The sequence below is a fragment of the Nanorana parkeri genome, unplaced genomic scaffold (genome assembly GCF_000935625.1).
Source record: "Nanorana parkeri isolate BGI_ZX_2015 unplaced genomic scaffold, ASM93562v1 scaffold1046, whole genome shotgun sequence".
Taxonomy (NCBI): domain Eukaryota; kingdom Metazoa; phylum Chordata; class Amphibia; order Anura; family Dicroglossidae; genus Nanorana; species Nanorana parkeri.
In genome coordinates, this window is record NW_017307314.1 from 126,972 (window position 1) to 146,202 (window position 19,231).

Sequence of the window (19,231 nt, forward strand, 5' to 3'; positions counted from 1 at the left end):
TTTTTGGTTTAGGTTGACAGCTCATATGTTTGGTTTTGAGACTAGAAGTAGACGTAGGAGAACTATACGTTTGTGATATCCAAGACCGGATTTGAAGGTTACAGCTATTGTAATAAACATAATTTAAAGATATATTTTATATTTTACATTGTCTAGTATACATGTAGAATATTGAATTATCTTATCCTCATATTTCAAAGTTCAGCCCCTTTAAAACTCGCCGTAGACTTACAAGGGCAGTCAGTTGTACATGACTCACTCAAAGCATATCTGTCAGTTGGTCATTTCCTAAATATGGAGAAAAAAAGTGACCCATGAATTTTAGGCTACTAGATTATTGTGGGGTAAAGAGTAGACAAGATCTGAAAATGGTTGACTGAGATGGACTACACAGATTCCATTTTGACTTTACAGCAACGGTGAAGTCTGTTTGGATATGAACTGAATTGATTGTGGCAACTCACATGTTTGTGGTAAAATCTAAAGGATATTGTACAGTCAGACTGTAATGTGTGTCCATCTGTAAATATTAGACAATGGCTATAGCACAGCTGTCATGTCTGAAGCCAGTTCTGCTGTTTCCCTCTGCAATTTTCATGGTAAAGTAAACTCCTGATCTGTTGGGGAATAAAAAAAAAAATTTTTTTTATTTAGAAGCGAAAGTGGAGCAAACAACGTTGTTGATATGTAATTGTATTGCCGTTTCATCGTGTTCGTAAATAATAGTTTGCGTTAACTTTCCCTTTGAACTGCGAGTGATCTCTATGCTATTTCCTGAATACCTGCGTTGTGCATCAGCTCCCTGTGATAGCAAATTCTGCATGTGCTGACCGTTTGACACCAGTGCACTGTAAATACTAGTGAGCTTTTATGTGGCAGCTTTATAACCCTCAAATTTAAGGCAATAAAAGTGAATATGACCTGAACTGTGTATGGTGTTTGTAGCACAGCCTGTTTTGTACTGCCTAAACAAGCTGTATTTCTTACTGCAGCTCAGCCCTTGGTCCTATCTACATGTTCTCTGTAGGATGGAGTTTTCCATATTTGTTTACTTTGATACTATTTGCTCCATATTCTATGTGGGCGGTAACCGCTACAGTGCAGAATGTTCTACAGACCATCACATTGTTTCATCTCAAACAGCACTCTGTATTTTTTCTGTAACAATCAGTATACAGAACCCCCAGTGTGAGCTGTAATGGAGGTCACACTTGCAGTAACAAGAGCGGTCAGAACTACAGGGGTTGGCTGACCAATTATCAGATAGTCTTTCTGTGGGTACATTCGTTATTATGGTATATTAACAAGACCAACCATAAGCTCATCCGGATATTAGAAAAGCAATAAAAGATTGGCTGGTGAGGCGGCATGTGCACAGTGCTGGCAGCAAATGAAGGCTGCAGATTACTAATTCAGTGCTGCTGAGCAGTTCTACATATTGTGATACAGCATCTGTGACCATACGTGCGTGTTCATTTATGTGGAACAATGCTTAGAGAAACAAGACAAAGCTGGAAGCATCTGTATGAATGTTGGTTACTCAAGTCAGACAAAACCATTTTCCATTTAAACTTGCTCAGGGACACGCCATGTGGTTTTAATTTTGTTTCTGATATTGTCTAACTATGACTACCCTGCTAGCTAGACCCTTGATGTGGCCATAATCCTCATCTTCTGATGGCCCTGGATTTGAGCCTTCATAGATGCAGGCCATCTTGTACTTAGTGGGCTGTATTGGCTCCTGTTAGTACCTCTCCATTGTTTCCTCAGTTGAAAAGCGAGCACAGTAAATATTCTATCTGCTATTGCTAAATTGAACTCTTGGATGGGAGTTTCCATAACAAGATCTTTACTCTTATACTAATGTGGGATCTATGGAAACACATTCAGATGGACTTGGTTCTTATATTGATGCAGGCCAGCATGTTCTCGAGCTCCAATAACACATCTCTCTGAGCCCACAGTCTCAGCATCACCAGCTGTAGCATTGGAGGGAATTTGCTCTGCACAAATTCATGTCACAAGAGGCTATATTTCTGCTCCGAAATGGTGGAAGACATTTCCTGATTTTGGTTGCAGTGGATTATGGAAAATATACATTGGAAACCTATGGATTGGCCTCTAATGCATAGCGAAGTTTTGCCTTGACTTTCTCTTGTAGGAGCATACGCAGCAGTTTTCTGGCAGTTTCAGCCAGCTTTCAATCTCATATTCAACTTGGTGAATCAAGGGAATCTGCCACCAACACTTTAGGTCATTCAGAGTTTATTAGATCCTCTGGTGGCAGTAGGTTGTCTTCGTATATTAAGCCATTTTTGTAATGGAAAGCTGGTTGTTATTGTCTGTCTGAAAATTGCCATTTTGTAGCACTTTTTCATTATTAATTTTAAAAAAATCTTAATAGATTAAGAATTAGATTTATTAAATTGATTATTCAGAGCAGTGTTCACGTGCATTTGCTATTGCTCCCTTATTGCATTTGAACATTAAAGGCAGCATGTCCTATTCCAATGAACTTCATTTGCTTTTCATTCCTCTGTACAAATGAAGGGAAAGTTAGTGCATCTCAAAGGGAAGCCATTTTTCCCTGAAAGTATACAAGATGTAATTTTTTTCTGAATCTGTCACCTCTGTACATTAGCTCTAGGGTGGTGGGACTTACATGATAGTGCATATAACTCAAGAATAGTGTTCTAAAATAAATTTAAATTTTCAAAATTGTGAATTATTACCAGACTTTCGTACATGCCTTCTCGCCACCAAATGTATGTTCTGTGCCCTTAAAGCTTCTTCATACACACTCCTTTTCATTTTACACATTAGCAGGAATAGAAACCTTAAATATATGTATAATGCAGTTTCCTGCAAAGTGCATCTTCCCTTAGAATTACTTTAAATTCTCTTTTTATTATCAGCAGTTTTCAGACTGATTGGTAAATACTGTATGTATGTACTTGTACATTATGCATTTAGTGAATAGCTTCTGTTTCTATGTGAACAAGTTGTATCCGTCTCCTTCAAAACATAATTTCTGTAGGTACCCTTGTCTACATGCTGTTGTCATGGTATGTGTAGATCCAAGGCCACCCATGTTCTCTGCCCCCATTATGTCTGAAAATGTTTGGCCTTGGGATGTTTGTGGTATGAATCAATGTCTTCTACTTGAGGGTAGTCCTTTTTTTTTTTTTTAAATTACAGCAGATGATAGGAAACAATCAGATATGTAGTAGTTTAAAGATTTAGATATTTAATGGTTGCTTATAAATGGCGAACCCTTTCTCTGAGATTGAAATATATACATGCTTTATTAGCTGGAGGGCAAGAGAGGGATGGGAGGTAGTTGTGAAATTGTCCCTAACTGATGGGGAAATTATTTCCTTTGGCAAAGCCCACAGACCTGGATAGTTGAAGTCATAGTCACATTAAGCAAGTGAGACTCTCACATGCAATGTGCAAGACGATGTCTGTGAATGTGGAGCTGTTTTCTGAGCGCAGGATTAACGCCTTACATTTCTGCACTTATGCTGTGATTTATTTACTTTCAGACTAGAAATTTAAAGCGTCTGGTAAGAATAACTTATATGTGACCCCCGGAATGTACATTCATGGTACCGGGGTACCTTTCTCTTGGGTTTTTGGAACAATGGTCGATTCAGTCCCATCACAATTGCGCACTGGCACAAAGAACAAAATATCCGGTTATCCTCAGACTATATGGTGTAACGCGGGTACCACTGCGGTGGCAACATCTGCATTCTTAACTTTTTCCCCATGGGTAAAGGAAGCATTGTCACCAGTTAGGCAGTGTGTCTATTTGATGGTTAAAGGGTTTATTTATCATTGTCCGTGACCGTAGTGTTGCACAGTTATGCTAGGTTCACACCTAGGCGACTCCGGGCCGCGCGGCAATCCACGCAGTTTTGTGCACGATTGCCGCACGGTCGGGAGTCGCCAAGGTGTGAACTGATCGCGCTGTGGGAGCCATTATTTTCTACGCTCATTGTTCTGGCGTGTTCTGCTGTTCACCATCAGGGAGTACAGCCTGAGCAATGACATGCAGCCACTTCTTGAACAATGCTGGTTTCATACAGTGCTTTAGCTAGCTAAATGCTACTTTAATGCTTGCTTTCCAATAGTTCGAGGTAAAATGGGACTCCCTTGAGACAGCGCTAAGTTGCAGAAAAACTGGGTTTGTTCAAATTTATTGGCAGTTACTTTTTTTATGTAGGATGTGGCAAGGAATTGTTCGAATCTTTGATGGGTTTCTGTTGCCACTGTCAACAGTATAAGAAATGAAGGAAATGTTTCTTTCCTATCTATTTATTGCATAAGTTATCTTTCACTACCCATAAACATGTACAATTTATTGGCTATGGAGGATTGTATTGTGGTAGTAAACCAAATAAGACAGTGATGGCTTGGGACGTAATGCATCATGTTGGAAAAAGCAGAAAGATCAATAAACGGATTCTTGCCCTTGCAGGACAGGGATGAAATGGAGTTCTTCTTTAATACATGAACTTTGATGCCTTATAAAGGGACATGCTTTCTTACAGTCTTGGTCTTTCCCTTTTTTATCTTGCAGTTACTGATGAAGACACTGTAAAACGATATTATGCCAAGTTTGAAGAAAAATTCTTCCAGACGTGTGAGAAAGAGCTTGCCAAAATTAACACATTTTATTCAGGTAATTGAACGGTGAATACCAAGAGATCTTGATCAAGTAGTGACAACTTGTGGTTCTCCAGCTGTTTTGAAACTCTTGTTCCAGCCCCTTTGGCTTTGGTGCCTTCACAGCTGCTGGAAGTAACCACTGTCGCTGTCTGATCTGTGCAACAGAACAATACAGTATTTGCCCACATTGTATCTCTCAATTACTGACTGTCCTGTCTTTCATTGCAGAAAAGTTAGCAGAAGCTCAGCGACGTTCTGCCACGCTACAAAATGAGTTGCAATCCTCACTGGATGCACAAAAGGAAAGCAGCCGGTTGCCAACCCTCAGGCATCGTAGAAAAGCTGTATTCACACTTTCGCATGAGGAGCGGGTCCAGCACAGAAACATCAGGGACCTAAAACTGGCATTTAGCGAGTTCTATCTCAGCCTAATTCTGCTGCAGAACTATCAGGTACAACATGTCTGCCGTCCTGCCAAGGCCAGACTTTTATGTGGAAAATGTGGTAGACATATATTTTGTCTTGTTTCTTTTCATCAAGAGATTCCCCTAAAAACTAAAGTTGTTAGTTTATGGAAAAGTGGAATTGGTAAAGTGTGTGTGTGTGTGTGTGTGTCCATCAGGTTCAATGTACGTACGTGTGCGTGGTCTAGTTTTTAAGGGTTGTTATGGTCTCTGAGGAAGGCATCTAAATGATTTTTGAATGATTCAATACTCTTTGCTGATACCACTGCCTGTGGAAAATTTAACTGCTCTAACTGAAAAGAAGCTCCAGTCCCTGAGGTAGCCATTACACTCTGCCTGTAAGGTAAATGCCCCAGTGCTCATCCACAACAATATTCATATAAATCCAAAGAAGATATAGAGGCACTCACGGGTCTTGCAGCGTCAAAGCATCAACATTTTATTCTCAATGTTTCCTTGGAGCTCAGTCCATCTTTCTCAAGACAGTGGGGTTGATTTACTAAAGGCAAATAAATTCTTCACTTTGCAAGGGAATTTGCACTTTGAAGGTGATGTTTCCATTAGCTTAGTGAGTATATCTACTTTAAATTTATATGTATTTATAATTTCACATAACCTTAAGGCAGAGTATTGAATCATTCAAAAATCATTTAGTTAACTTCCTCAGAGACCATAACATACAGAGGTACAGGTACTCTTAAAAACTAGACCACACACACACGCACACGCACGTTGAACCTGATGGACACACACGCACGTTGAACCTGATGGACACACACGCACGTTGAACCTGATGGATCTGTGTCTTCAACCTCAAATACTATGTAAATGTGTGTGTGTGTATGTATGTTTCTGTAGCCTGTAAGGTAACCTTTAAATTCAGTATCTGAGTGGAAGAATTTCCAGTCACACAGTTCTGTTAGTGATTCCATTGAGTGTTCTGCAAACAAATGCAATATAGCTGACCACAGAAGGGTCACTTTTGTAATAATTGTGCCAGTATTTGCTTAGTAATCAAAGAAAAAAACATGACCGTTGCCCTAATAGTCTAAAAATGATCCCTACCAACAGATACACTTGGAGATATTAGTGAATTGATGGAAACATTTTTCTCTTCAGATGACACTTGTGAGAAATGTACAGTAGACACCATTGTTTAGCTCACTGGACCGGCATAGCTTAAAGATTGATCAAGAGCCATTTGAAATGTTCTCCGTACATGGCCAGTTTTAGGCTGAGGGACTAAACTGTATTAAAACATTATGATCAGGTCTGATGAGCTTTCTGAAACAAACATATCTGTACATACTATTTTTGTGATGCTTTTTAATGTCTTCTAATTTTGGGGTTTTGTTTTGGGTGGGTAAGAAGTAAAAACATAAGCCCCTCTTTCAAAACTCCCACTATGCCTTTGTGAAGGCAGAGAACCTAGTTGGATCCTGAAGAGTGATGGAATGTTATTTTTGAGCTGTAAAACGCATCATTTTCTTAATCTTGCGTTACTGTATTTTATAGCCATTTTATACTGCTTCTGCAACCTGCTGTGCCTTTTTCATTTTTTTTTATATATAATACAGTGTGGGCAGGTTGCCATGTAGAATAGCTTTCTAGGAAGTCAGTGGGAGGGAACTGATGATTTCTCAAGGTAGAATTTTGCAAAGCTTCCCTTTAGCTGTCAGAGATTTGAGCCACAGCTTTGTCCTGCCTACCTATTTATATTGACACAGATTGGGGTTAGGCTGCTTTCAATTGTCCTTTCAGCACGTTCATGTTTATCATTTACAGATTTTTTCTTTTCGGCACACAAAGATGTTTAACATGGCAAAAAGTAATATACCAGCAACAGGTACCTGTCATTCTAGGTGTGAGATATTAGATTATTTTTGGTTTTATTCTTAATTGCCAAAAACGTTTGTATTTATTTGCCAAAAAATATCAATTTCGGAGCCATTTTGCAAGCGGTTGGCCTGATTTTTGCTGAGTGTGGTTTATGGTCTCCTTTTAGGATCTCCCTCCCAAAATGAAGCTTTTTTTCCTTCCACTAATTCAGTGAATAAAATAACGGGTGTCATACAAGGGAGCAAAGCTGAAGCTGTGCAGTTTTGTTTTTTTTGTTTTATTTATAGCAAACCTTGTATAGGGTTACAAGATTACTCAACAGAGAAGTATGATCATAAGGAATGTGCACGTGGTTACATGACAAGTAAAGAGACATCAATTGTCAGAGATTGATGTATTAAAATATTTTTTTTTTTTAAAGTATGCAATGTACATTTTATCTATCATAATTTTATCTGTGTTCCTTGTCTGCTAGAATTGTCATTGGTATTATAAGGTGTTAGAAAGTAGAAAGAGATCACCAGGGTTTTTATGTTATGGGACTAATGTGGTTATACAGATTTCTCTCAGCGTTCATTGAAGAACACAGTTGACTGTATACCCTGCCACTAGGAGGTTGGAAACGTGAATTCAAAAGGTTTGGGTCCATTCTACAGGACATATCATCTGCACAAGTAGTCAGACCCAGTTTAGCGTATAGTCTTAAAGTAAGAGCATCACCCCCAGTTCTGTTCTGTACAGTTAATACTAGGGATGGACTGATGCCGGTATTTCGGTATCGAGTACAGATATATTTTTTTCGGTACTCGCCGAAACCGAGTACCTGAACTCCCATTCAGGAAGCCAGGCGGTGTGTAATGACTCACTACCTGGCTTCCTGATTAGCCAGGCATCGTGTAAAGACTCGCCACCCGGCTTTCCGATTAGCAGGGAAGCCATCCCCATGCTTTTCGTCACTAGGTGCCTGGCTTCCTGATTGACCAGCTTCCAACCAATCAGGAAGCCGGGCAGCCTGTCATTACACGCTGCCCGGCTTCCTGATACCGGAAGTATCGGGCTAGGCATCGGAGCATTTGTACGAGTTTTTGCCTAAATACTCGGCATTGGCACCGATACTAGTATCGGTGCATCCCTAGTTAATACTGCTGGCAGTGCCGCACCAAACTCTGCATCCTTGGAGAGTCACTGCCTCAGTCAACATCTGGGTCCCCACACTTTTTAAGCTGACCAGTAATTTCTAGACGATAGCAAGAGACCAGATTAGGAAGAATGAGAGAGTTTAGCGTAATAGAGATCATAGGGTAACATTTGTAAAAGGCATAATGCAAGAAAATGCCACACTATGCGTATGGAAGCATAAGTAACTTTCAGAAACTTGTTGTATACATATAGTGCCCCTTGCTTTCCATGTGCAAATGCCAAGGCTTGGCAATACAAAGGAACCAGGCCCTTGTATCTTTACATTTTGAGATACAGGGTTTCTGTGTTTACAGTACCAGGAAATGAGACTTTGCATATGCAATGTCAGGGGTGCCCAGACTACCCATATTGAGAAGCCTGGCATGTGATGCTATCTGATATCTTGCACTGAAGTTATTTCACCAGATCTCAACCTGTTACATGTTTACTTTCAAGTATGTTTGTTTGAAAATGTAAATAAACTGATGAAGACGATCTCTAAAATAATAGGTATCCTTTAGCAGTAAATTAAAGTGAATTTGTCGCATCATAATAATTTTTAGTAAATCTGTCGCAAAACTGGTGGAATCAAAAGGAGCACATAATCAAGAACCGAGCATGTGTGTTGGCTTCCTTTAGTGGAGACCACATGTCAAAACAATCATTTGGTGGCAGTTAATGTTAAAAGCAAATCCCAACTATGCCTGAAAAATGTGTCTAGACTCTGCCTGTCTCCTGAACATTTCTATTGGGCCATGAGAAGTCCCATCATAATATAGGCAGTTGTGACGGAAGGGTATCAAGATCTAAGCGCCCTATGTCTCTGGGTCTGCTAGTTGTTTGCACATTTTGTGGTTTGATGCAGTCTGAATGTGCCATGTTTGTTGTATTTTTAGTAGTAGAATTTTACGTGTCATAAACGTATTCTTTTTATGTGCCTAGAATCTGAACTTCACAGGGTTCCGCAAGATCCTAAAGAAACATGACAAGATCCTGGAGACGAGCCGTGGTGCAGACTGGAGGGTGGCTCATGTGGAGGTGGCACCATTTTATACCTGCAAGAAAATTAATCAGCTGATATCCGAGACTGAGGTAATTCTAATTACACCGAGCAGGTAGAAAAAAAAAGAGCAGCAGATAAAAAGCCATTTAGTCTACCCTAGGGGACAATAATGACAAAGTCACCTGTTGAAAGCACTTGTTGCGCACTGAGAGCTCGTTTCCCTGATCTATAGAAGGAAGCAGGTACTGCACCACACAGGAGCCAATGACTAGGACACAAGGTGGTATGTTATGAGGAAGGGAATCTGCCTCTATGGCCACCCAAACTCTTTATGGGAAAATAAATTGCAACATATGGCGAAGTCACTTATTTTTTATTGTTTAAGGTGTTTAGAACTGTGTGGCCTCAAAGATCTGTGGTCAGGGTCCGTAAGGCTGGATGGTGTATTTTAACCTCAATATATAAGTATATTCGAAGTGAAGATATTAGAATGAGGTTTAACAAAAATGGGGAAAAGCAAGAGATTGGTGAAAAAAAAAAAATAGCGGGGTGCTCTGATACACACATTAGTAGCTGGGAGAAAAGCTTTAAGCTGGGAATACACAGTTAGAATTTTGTTTGTTTTCAGAATGTTTGTTCGATTTTCTAATAGTTAATGGGGTAAAAAAAAAAAAAAATTCTCGAAACGAAATTCTAACAGTGAATGTGGTTTTCATTACAGAAACTCCATTTATTCCAAAATCGAATATTAAAATCAAATGACATTTTGAAAGACAGTGATCAAGACTAATGGAATTATCAAATGTTCTGACAAAATTTTTGGTAGGAACGTTTGTAAGAAATTCTAACTGCGGTGAGAACTGCCTTTAAATGGTAAAGCATTAAAGGAGAACTATGAGGTGAGTGCTTTTCACTCACCTCATAGTTCTAGCCGACCTGTGACAATGAGACTGTCACAGGTCGGCTCAGTAGATCGGGAGGTGAGCGAACATATACCGACGTTCGCTCACCTCACGATCCTGTCACGGCTCTCTGCCGTGACAGGGGAGGGGCTGGATTCCCCCCTCCCCGCTCCGATCTGCCAGCGCTACACCTGAAAGGCAGTTTTTCAGGCGGACTCAATCGGATGCCCAATGCAAGGCTATGGGTGTCCGTTTACACTTGGTTATCCCCTGCCTGTGGCCAGGTGCGCAAAAATAGATGGAACAGTGTTCCGTTTCAACAGACCGGATTGTGTTGGATCGGGGGTAATCTTATGTAAATAGATACATGTCCGTTTACATCAGATTCCCCACAGACCAACATGAGGTCCGGTAAATGCAGTTTTTTTTTTTATGCGATGGATGAAAAAATAACTGTATGGACACTGAAGTCAGCGGTGTGATCCGCTCTGTACTGTACTATTGATCCTCTCCTGATCAGCCCTTGTGAACAGGGCCTCAGAATTTGTGCTTCAATAGTCCCCAGCGGAAGACATCTGCTGAACCGGTGACCCAAAAACAAGGTAGCGTCTGTGACTCTGGTGTCATTGCTTATCGTCCTCAGCACTGCCAAAGTCCTTCCAGTATCATCAACACTGTTTAGTGGCTCTGGCTTTCTAGTCTACAGCTTGGAATGCTGGAAGATCCAATTCTGGCACCTATTTACATGCCTCACGCCTCCACCCATCTGGTGTCATTTAAAATTCAATTGCAAGGAAAACATGACAGTAGCCAAATTTCAGAGCAGAATTTGACATTATTTTTTTAATCTTATACATTTATCTAATTTTCATGATCAGCGTTACACTTCTCATATGTATACAATTGATCTTGCACTTCCATTTTAATGGACATTATGGTGTAGCTATTTGGTAGTTTGCTCTCCCATTCATCTCTCTTGGCTAGATCCATGCCTGCAATACAGCGGAGACCAATGCGAGGGTGCAAATGTTGCATGGCAGAGGCCTGGACAGCGGAAAGCTAGTTATTGCTGCAGTAAAGGTCTTTGGTAGCAGTTGAACACTTGAATTTGAAAGGTACATTTACACCTTCTGTGCGATTTCAGCCTCTCACTGTCCATCACCATGTTAAAGGCACACCCATGGATTCTTCTGAAAGTTATTGGCTAATTGAAAGCTTATTTCTATTAGTGGTAGTGACATTGCGTAACCCTGGAATGTAGCTTAAAGGGAGGGTCCAAGTCTGCAGATAAACAATATCTGCCATGTTGAGAGGAAGGGGCTGTTAGTACCTTCCAAGGTTCCCTTGGTCACTGGGATGCAGAGAACCAATATCCCTGGCTACGCAAGAGTACACTAGGGTTTAAAAGTAACCAGCAGCAAGCAGGTTGCTCATGTATGATCTGTGGAAGTGAAATGAAGGAATTGTGCCCTTAGCTTATATCTTACCTAATGCTGCATCTAGCCATTCCACTTTCACAGCCTGTACAATGCACCCCAGTCAACAAAGACCACTGTTATTTCTACACATCACTTTCTAGCTTTCCACTTGTGAAGACTGTGCAGCATGATTGGGAAAACCCCATGATTTTATTACACTGGGAGATCAGAGGCACCACTTCTTGTTAATGAGTTCTCATTTAATACAGGTTTTTAAAAGCACATTCACTTAGTAGGACAGGAGGTTTCAGGATTGTAAGCTTCCATGGTAGGCTTGGACAAAACACATCTTCCCTAAACGCCACCAGAAACAATGTGACATTGAACAGACATATTAGTAATAACCTTCCTCCACACCATATATAAACTCATAGTTTGTATATGGTGAAGGGGGGGAGGTGATGAGATTTTGTTCATACAATGTATGCAGTTCTGCATCTTTACCATTGAGCTCTACGAAGACAGCTTAATCAGTCAGTGTATTTGATATAATCAAACCATCTAAAATGCTATGGCTGCGTCCTGCTTTATTATTGTTTAAAATAATTCCTGCCTATTCACTCATTGCTGCAGGATGACTCATCTGAGGTTTGCTTTGCTGTCATAAGGAAGGGCAGCTACTGATCACTTCTCATTAATTCTGCATACACGTCACCAGGATACCTGGCATCATTATGTGATTAAGACCTGTTTGAAAACCTCTTACACTTTCTTCTTTTATTAGGGTATAGTGACGAATGAATTGGAAGATGGGGACAGACAGAAAGCCATGAAGCGCCTTCGTGTGCCACCCCTCGGAGCTGCACAGGTGAAACATTTGGGCTAGAAAATGAACCACAAGGGTTTCTACAGTTTTTTGTTCCCTGTTCCTGGCTGCCCTAAAATAACCCCGTAGCTCTTTGTTTGGGCCAGCTGCTGAAGTCTATAGTGATCGTTCACCCTGACAATGCATTTCAATTTGCAACAGAATGAAGCTGATGAGAGATGTTCAGTTTATTTTTTTACATGATACTTGCCATCCATATGATAACTCACATTCTTCTCCATTTTATATCCATTAAAAGATCATTGTACAATAGCTGGCAGTCATAGTGACGCAAGCTTTCTTGTCAATATTAAGAACAAATCCTTATCCTTTTGTCTTTATGGAACTTTATGGCCAGTTCACACCATATCCAGTGCGTTCCGACATGTTTAGTGGCCAGAACACACTGGATCGCATAATTAAATCCTCCCGTGTTCTGGGGCGTGGTGGTGCCATGCATGTCAATGGCACCGCAGCCACGCCTCGCACCCGCAGTGCAATCGCCCACACCAGAAAGCGAGGTACAGCAATGTCCGGTGTGGTGCGATCGCCAAAAATAGTGCATGCTGCTCCCTTTTTGTTCTGAAAATACAAGTTTCTAGGCTGTCACACTGCAACTGTTGCTTCAGTTTTATAATTCTTTGTACAAAAGAAAAATACAGGCAAAAATGTAATGGACCGTGTAATGAGGGGGAACACTTGTGTTGCATCGCTGGATGAGGTGCACTAGTAGGTAAACTCCACAGTGTGCAGGTATTATTGGTAGAGTTCCAATTTTACCCTCTCAACAGCCATATTCCAAGTGGCTAGAAATATTGCTTGGTGCTTGGCTTGCGTGGGTCATTTAATAAGCCATAGTAAACATTTGCCTATCCATAGTACACTAAAACCGTTACGGAAAGACAGGAGCAGGGTCTACAAGCTACCCTACTTCCCCTACCCAGCTTTTTTGCTGAATATTGTTTTTGTAATACTGCAGGTACGGTGTAAACCCAGGAAGTCCCATTTAAAGTAAATCTATAACGAGAACGCAAATGTAATCATTAGCAGCTTACCAGTCCTTAGATGTGTAGGCTTCAATGGGTTTTTTTTCAGGCATTTGCCCACTTTTTTTTTTCCATCTGATAATCCTGTCGGTAACATGCTGCCTGTCTTAGGGCGGCACCTCTCTCACTGTACCATAGCTATGGAGCAGCAGTGTTGTCATCCCAGCAACGAAAGTATTTAAGCCCCTTCTACTCTTCCCCATAACCTAAGGGAGGCGTGTTCTGTAGTTTAGAGGTGAACATGCATAGCAATGTTCAAGATTTAAGGTCTGCATTGTTGTCTCACTACAGAAAATTAGGACCTCCCTAGATGTATGACAGGATCAACATTTATAATGGGCAGAATGCAGGGGGAATGTTTATTTAGCCTATACATTAATAGGCAAGTACAGTATATGTGTATGGGATATCCCACATGATACTATAGCTTAATTATAAAAGGCCGAGCAGAGGAGTGTTTTTTGTGTAGGTACAATTTCCAGGTGACAACTTTGCCTTTGCTGGTTAGAAAGTGAAAGCGATCGCCTGACTTCTGTCAGCCACACCACTATGTGTTTTTGCTCCATTTTAACATGTACGCCTTAGTAGTGGTTTCCCTTGTCTCTTTCATGTATGATGTGATTCCCTGAAGCACATTAAAGTTTTGTTCTAGAACAGTCAGAAATAAATGCTGAAACCTGTTACGCGACTTCAGATTTAATGTCTTTTGATACTCTTTAATCGGTTATCACTCCTTCTTTTAAAAGCATGATTACTGTCTCATTCAGTATTCATTCTGTTTACTTTATTGATGTTTCTTTGATCCATGTACGAAACTAAAGACAAATTGATGAAAGATTTTTAAAAACGGGTTCACATGCTTTCCATTGACTATTGTGTTTAGACAAACATTCAGGGCTTAAAATTGCAGCATGCTGCATTTTACAACAGGGAATACGACACAAAGGAATTAAAGCAAAGCTCCAGGCACACACATTTCTATTATGTGTTTGGGAAAAAGATGCTACCTGATGTGTGGGAAATGTGCAGATCGCTTTTGTGTATTATAGAATCCACTTTTCTTTATTTGCAGAATTGGACAGCTATTGCTGTACTTATGGCCATTGTTGGTGCAACAGCTGTGACTCTTGTATAGGGAAGCAGTAATGGTTTTTCACCCTTTCTATCTCCCTGCCCATTTACAGAATGCCTTGTATTCTTTGAACCATTCGCAGAACGTAAGGCGTTCTGTAAATGGGCATGAGGAGAGGGAGGACAGGTAAATTTACCTTTTACTGCTTCTCTCGTACCCACAGAGGCTGGAAGTACAGTGATAGCTGCCTATCTGGCACGACAGAAAAAAACAAGCCTCCCGTGTTCTGGGGCGGGAGGGGGCGTGGTGGCGCCATTCATGTCAGTGGCGCCATCCATGTCAGTGGCGCCATCCATGTCAGTGGCGCCATTCATGTCAGTGGCACCATTCATGTTAGTGGCACCACAGACACTCCTCCTGCCCGCAGTGCAATTGCAAGCACCAGAACTCGTGGTACCGTAATGCCTTGCATTCCAGTGCGGGGTGATCACAAAAAATAGAGTATGGAAAGCACTGCATAGCGTGTGACCGGGCCCTTAGTACACATTAGCACAGGTAACTTATATAGATCTAGTCTCTGTGTCTGGATAATGTGTCTTGTGCCTGAAATTCTGCTTGAAAAACTTTGAAAACGTTACTTTTAAAACGCATGAAACATTTCCTTACATTATCTTACCGAATAATTTATTGCATTCTCCTGCCAGTTGCAGCTTCTGCAGCAACTTGTGTAAAGTTGACAACTGCCCAGGCAGTTCCCTAAACCGATATGCATGTACATTCTACTACAAGTGGATGTCCCAGTGTTTAACACATCAGCATATTTAGCTAGGTGGGCACATTGAGGCATGCCAAAGAGACAAAGCTCCTCCATCTGCACTGCCCACACGTATTGACAAACAGCTGCACCCAGATGGTGTATTGCTTGTATTGCCCTCACTCACCAGCAGAACACTACACTGCCCATAGACATACCCAGCAGCATAGTTGTCCCATGCCAGTTTTGGAATGTGCACTCATGGCTATCCTGCCAGTGCACAAAAGAATGGCACTATGATTTTTGTTTTTCAAAACTTAAGCAGGTACATTTATTATTATACTGTGTTCAGCATACATGGGCTTTGTTGAAAGGGTTTAGTGCCACTTCAAGTTGTAATATTTCTGTGGAAAACCAGCATTTTAAAAGAAAAAGAATATCTGCTGAGATATCCAAACTTGTCCATCTCTTACACACGGTATGACCTGACATTCCTACTCTTCTGCTACATATATTATATTGCAATGGGCATTCCGTTTACTTTGTCATGTTGTAAATTAACATTATCACACAAGTAGCATGTAACTTGTGTCCTGTCACCTGCTTCCTGAGGATGTGGTGAAAGGGAACAAGTGAAATTTGAGGCTGTAGAGTCCTTTTCAGGATTGCAAAGGGAAGGGACTTAGGTGACACATCCTCCTGCTGACATAGATGAAATGGAATGTCCTGCTTCATTTCTGTCTCTGCAGAAGTTCTCTTCAGTGAAAGTTTGGGCTACAAAAACCTTGACGCTTTATTACATTAGGCCTTTATTATTCTTTTATAAATCTAACTATCATTCAACTGCTCCGCATTAACAATTGCTAATTAACTGTTTTGTGTTTTAGCCTGCTCCAGCCTGGACAACATTCAGAGTGGGATTGTATTGCGGAATATTTATTGTGTTAAACTGTGCGATTGTGTATACTGGTAAGTTTTTATATATTTGCTTCTGATTTTTTTCACATCTGGAGACCATAGAAGTTCAGGGGTTGTCATACCTTTGTCAGATATGCAGCCTTGAATTCACAGTAAGATGTAAACTGTATCAAGGCAGATATGTTTGTATTCTGCAGCAAAGGAAAATGAAGGTGTTGCTATAGCAATGTACCACGTACCAGCTGTCATTGTTGTAATGCAGGTTTGGAAATGATCATGTTGTTTGTTGTGAAAGGAAATACTATTAATTTTCTTCACACTAGACTTTGTAACCATTTTTTATTTTATTCTTCAGCCATATATGTCCAGGTATAAATCCCCCACCCACTGATAGTCCCCTTCTGCACCCGCCTTACATCATCTTCCACCTGCTGATAGCCACCTTCTGCAACCATTCCCCCTTGCTGCTGTGTTTTCGCCTGTGGTAAATACATGGTTCTACAAGTTATGAAAAGGCATCTTCCCAGGATGTAGTTGTCGGGCCTGAGGGGCTATACCAGGTTTGAATGCTGAAGAAAATAGCCAAACACATGAGCTTACACCCTCCAGCATAGAACTTTTAAAATAGCCTGTCAATGTGCCCTGAGTGGGAGTCTCTTTAATGCCAATGGGGTTCTCTTCTCTTTAACTACCTGCTGTCCGGCCGTTGTAATTAAACGGCCGGACAGCGGCTTCTTGAGGGCGGGTGGGCGTCTTTAGACGTCCTATCCCGTCCCGCTCGTGCCCGCCATTAGGCGGCACGCACGAGCGGGAAACCGGCTTTGAATATAAACAGCCAGCGATGGCTGTTTACATACAAGCGTTCAGGCGTCTGTAGAGATGCCCGATCATCAAAATGTTCGGTACTTTTTTTATTATACAGTAAAAAAAAAAAAAACCTCCGTAGTGATTAAATACCACCAAAAGAAAGCTCTATCTGTCCCCCAAAAAAATGTATAAAATTCATTTCAGTACAGCGTTGCATGACGGAATAAATGTCAGTCAAAGTACCGCAGCGCTGAATACTGAAAAATGGCCTGGTCAGGAAGGGGGTATAAACTTGCACCCATATATGTGCAGCTTATATGCAGATAAGGGTCATTTGGCCATGTACATGCAGACCCAAACTGAGGCCAAGAGATACCTGCTCTGATGTGAAGCTGTTCTGATACAAAGTTCGATACAACAGGTGCTGCAATTGCACATTTATGTGGCTCATGTGCAGTTTTCATTGTACCCTAGAGCAGGGACAATCAGTTGCCTTATGTCAGCCTTAGCTGCCACTGCTGACAGCTAAATCTGTTGCAGGTTAGGCCACTGACAGCGGATCAGTTGTTTGGTTTGCCCAATCTGCACGTTTGGGCAGTTGGTCAGGAACTAAAGAAAACCTGTCAGTGTTGAGCAAATCTGTGCCAGGAAAAACCTTTCCTCCCATGGGTGGGTCAGGAACCGCTCTGAGGGTGTCATTTGGTATTATTAACACTGCAGGTGTCTGGGGTGCTTTGTGTGTAGGAGACAATTCTATCATCATTTTGTCTTCTTGCAGCTTACGAGAGGTATAGCATTACCCAGGTCTGGCCCTTAGTGCGCATTTACAGGGGTGGTTTCCTGCTGGTGGAATTCCTTTTTCTTCTGGGTATCAATACTTATGGATGGAGACAAGCTGGCGTCAATCATGTCCTCATATTTGAACTCAACCCTCGCAACAACCTCTCACATCAGCATCTCTTTGAGGTAAGAGTTCATGTACATCTTCACAAATGACTGTAATGCAATGGTTTTCTTGCGGATCTATATATTAAGTGTGTTTTGTTTGATTAGAAAGCATTTAAAGAGGACCTGTTATTAATCTTTTAAGCTTCTATGGTCAGGGCACTAAATAGAATATTTATGCATGCTCAAGTTTTCTTGTCTTGTTTGTATCACAATAAAAAAATAGTTTTCTTCATCAAAGTGGTAGGCATGTTATGTTAAAAAAAAAAAACACCCCAAAAAATCAATTCTATATATCCAGGTGGTATAGCAACAAAATAGAAAAAATGCAGAGGGGGTGAATACTTTTGCAAGCCACTGTACATACTTCCTTTTCACTCCCCTGCTGTTCTGTTCAACCGCCTGGAAGAAAGGAAAGTTCTGTGTAAGGTACAAGATGCCAGAGTCATAGCCTACACATGGAATGTGCCACATACTACTCCATACCCAGAAGTAGCAGGCTTTTCCTTCTGCTCCTGACACGAAACGTAGAAATGAGGGAAAGACGAGAATTTGGGGATTAATTTCCTAACAAGCTTTGAACTAATTGACTTGTGCTTCAGACATGTCTTCATTTTATTACATCTTGGCCTGTAGTATGGTGCAGATTCACTGTTCACAATGAGGGGAGTTTATCAAAACTCGAGCAAACAGAATCTGAAACTAGGGATGTTCAGATACCAAGTACTGTACTATGCGCGTAACCAGAAATCACAGGATCCCGTAGCGAAATTTTGTATGGGGCCCCGTGATTGCTAGTTATGCCACTTGCAGAGCCCGCCTGATATCCCAAACAGCCCACCTGAGGTTGACCCTGCAGAGCCCATCATAGACTCTCTATAGTGGGCTCTGCAGGGTCTCAGATGGGCTGCATACCTCTAACCTGTCAGCGCTGTCCGCCTCCGTGGTTGCCGGGCCCCGCCTCCTCTTCTATCGACGGGCCCCGCCTGCTCTTAGGTCGCTGGCCCTGCAGCCTCCTACACTGCGAACGCAGGCCTCTTCCGACGCATCTGCTGGCTATCACTGACACAGCTCCGCAGCGGCTGTGAGGGGAAACGTGCCGCGGCTCTGCACACTTCACTGAAAAGGTTGTCAGTGATCTTCACAGCCGCTGCTGAGCTGTGACAGCCAGCACCCTTACATGCCATAGCTACCCACACGGCATCAGAGGGATGCCCTGGCCGGGCCCATGGCGATTGTTACGTCACTCATTACAAGTACAGTATATGTACAGATACCTTTCCAGCTCCAAGACTAGACTAGAGAAAAAGTCAAAAGTTAGGAGGCAGCTGCCATTTTTAAGGAG

The 19,231-nt window shown here is 41.4% G+C and overlaps 1 protein-coding gene across 2 annotated transcripts in view; it reads left to right on the forward strand.

Moving 5' to 3' along the window:
* XPR1 (xenotropic and polytropic retrovirus receptor 1) overlaps positions 1-19,231 on the forward strand; it is a 134,359-nt gene that overhangs the window by 99,988 nt on the left and 15,140 nt on the right. For both annotated transcript variants that reach the window (XM_018567419.1, XM_018567418.1), the window contains exons 3-8: positions 4,586-4,687; positions 4,903-5,126; positions 9,099-9,248; positions 12,264-12,347; positions 16,104-16,185; positions 17,720-17,907. In XM_018567419.1, the coding sequence (XP_018422921.1) occupies positions 4,586-4,687; positions 4,903-5,126; positions 9,099-9,248; positions 12,264-12,347; positions 16,104-16,185; positions 17,720-17,907 (830 nt within the window). The remainder of the gene's footprint in view (positions 1-4,585; positions 4,688-4,902; positions 5,127-9,098; positions 9,249-12,263; positions 12,348-16,103; positions 16,186-17,719; positions 17,908-19,231) is intronic.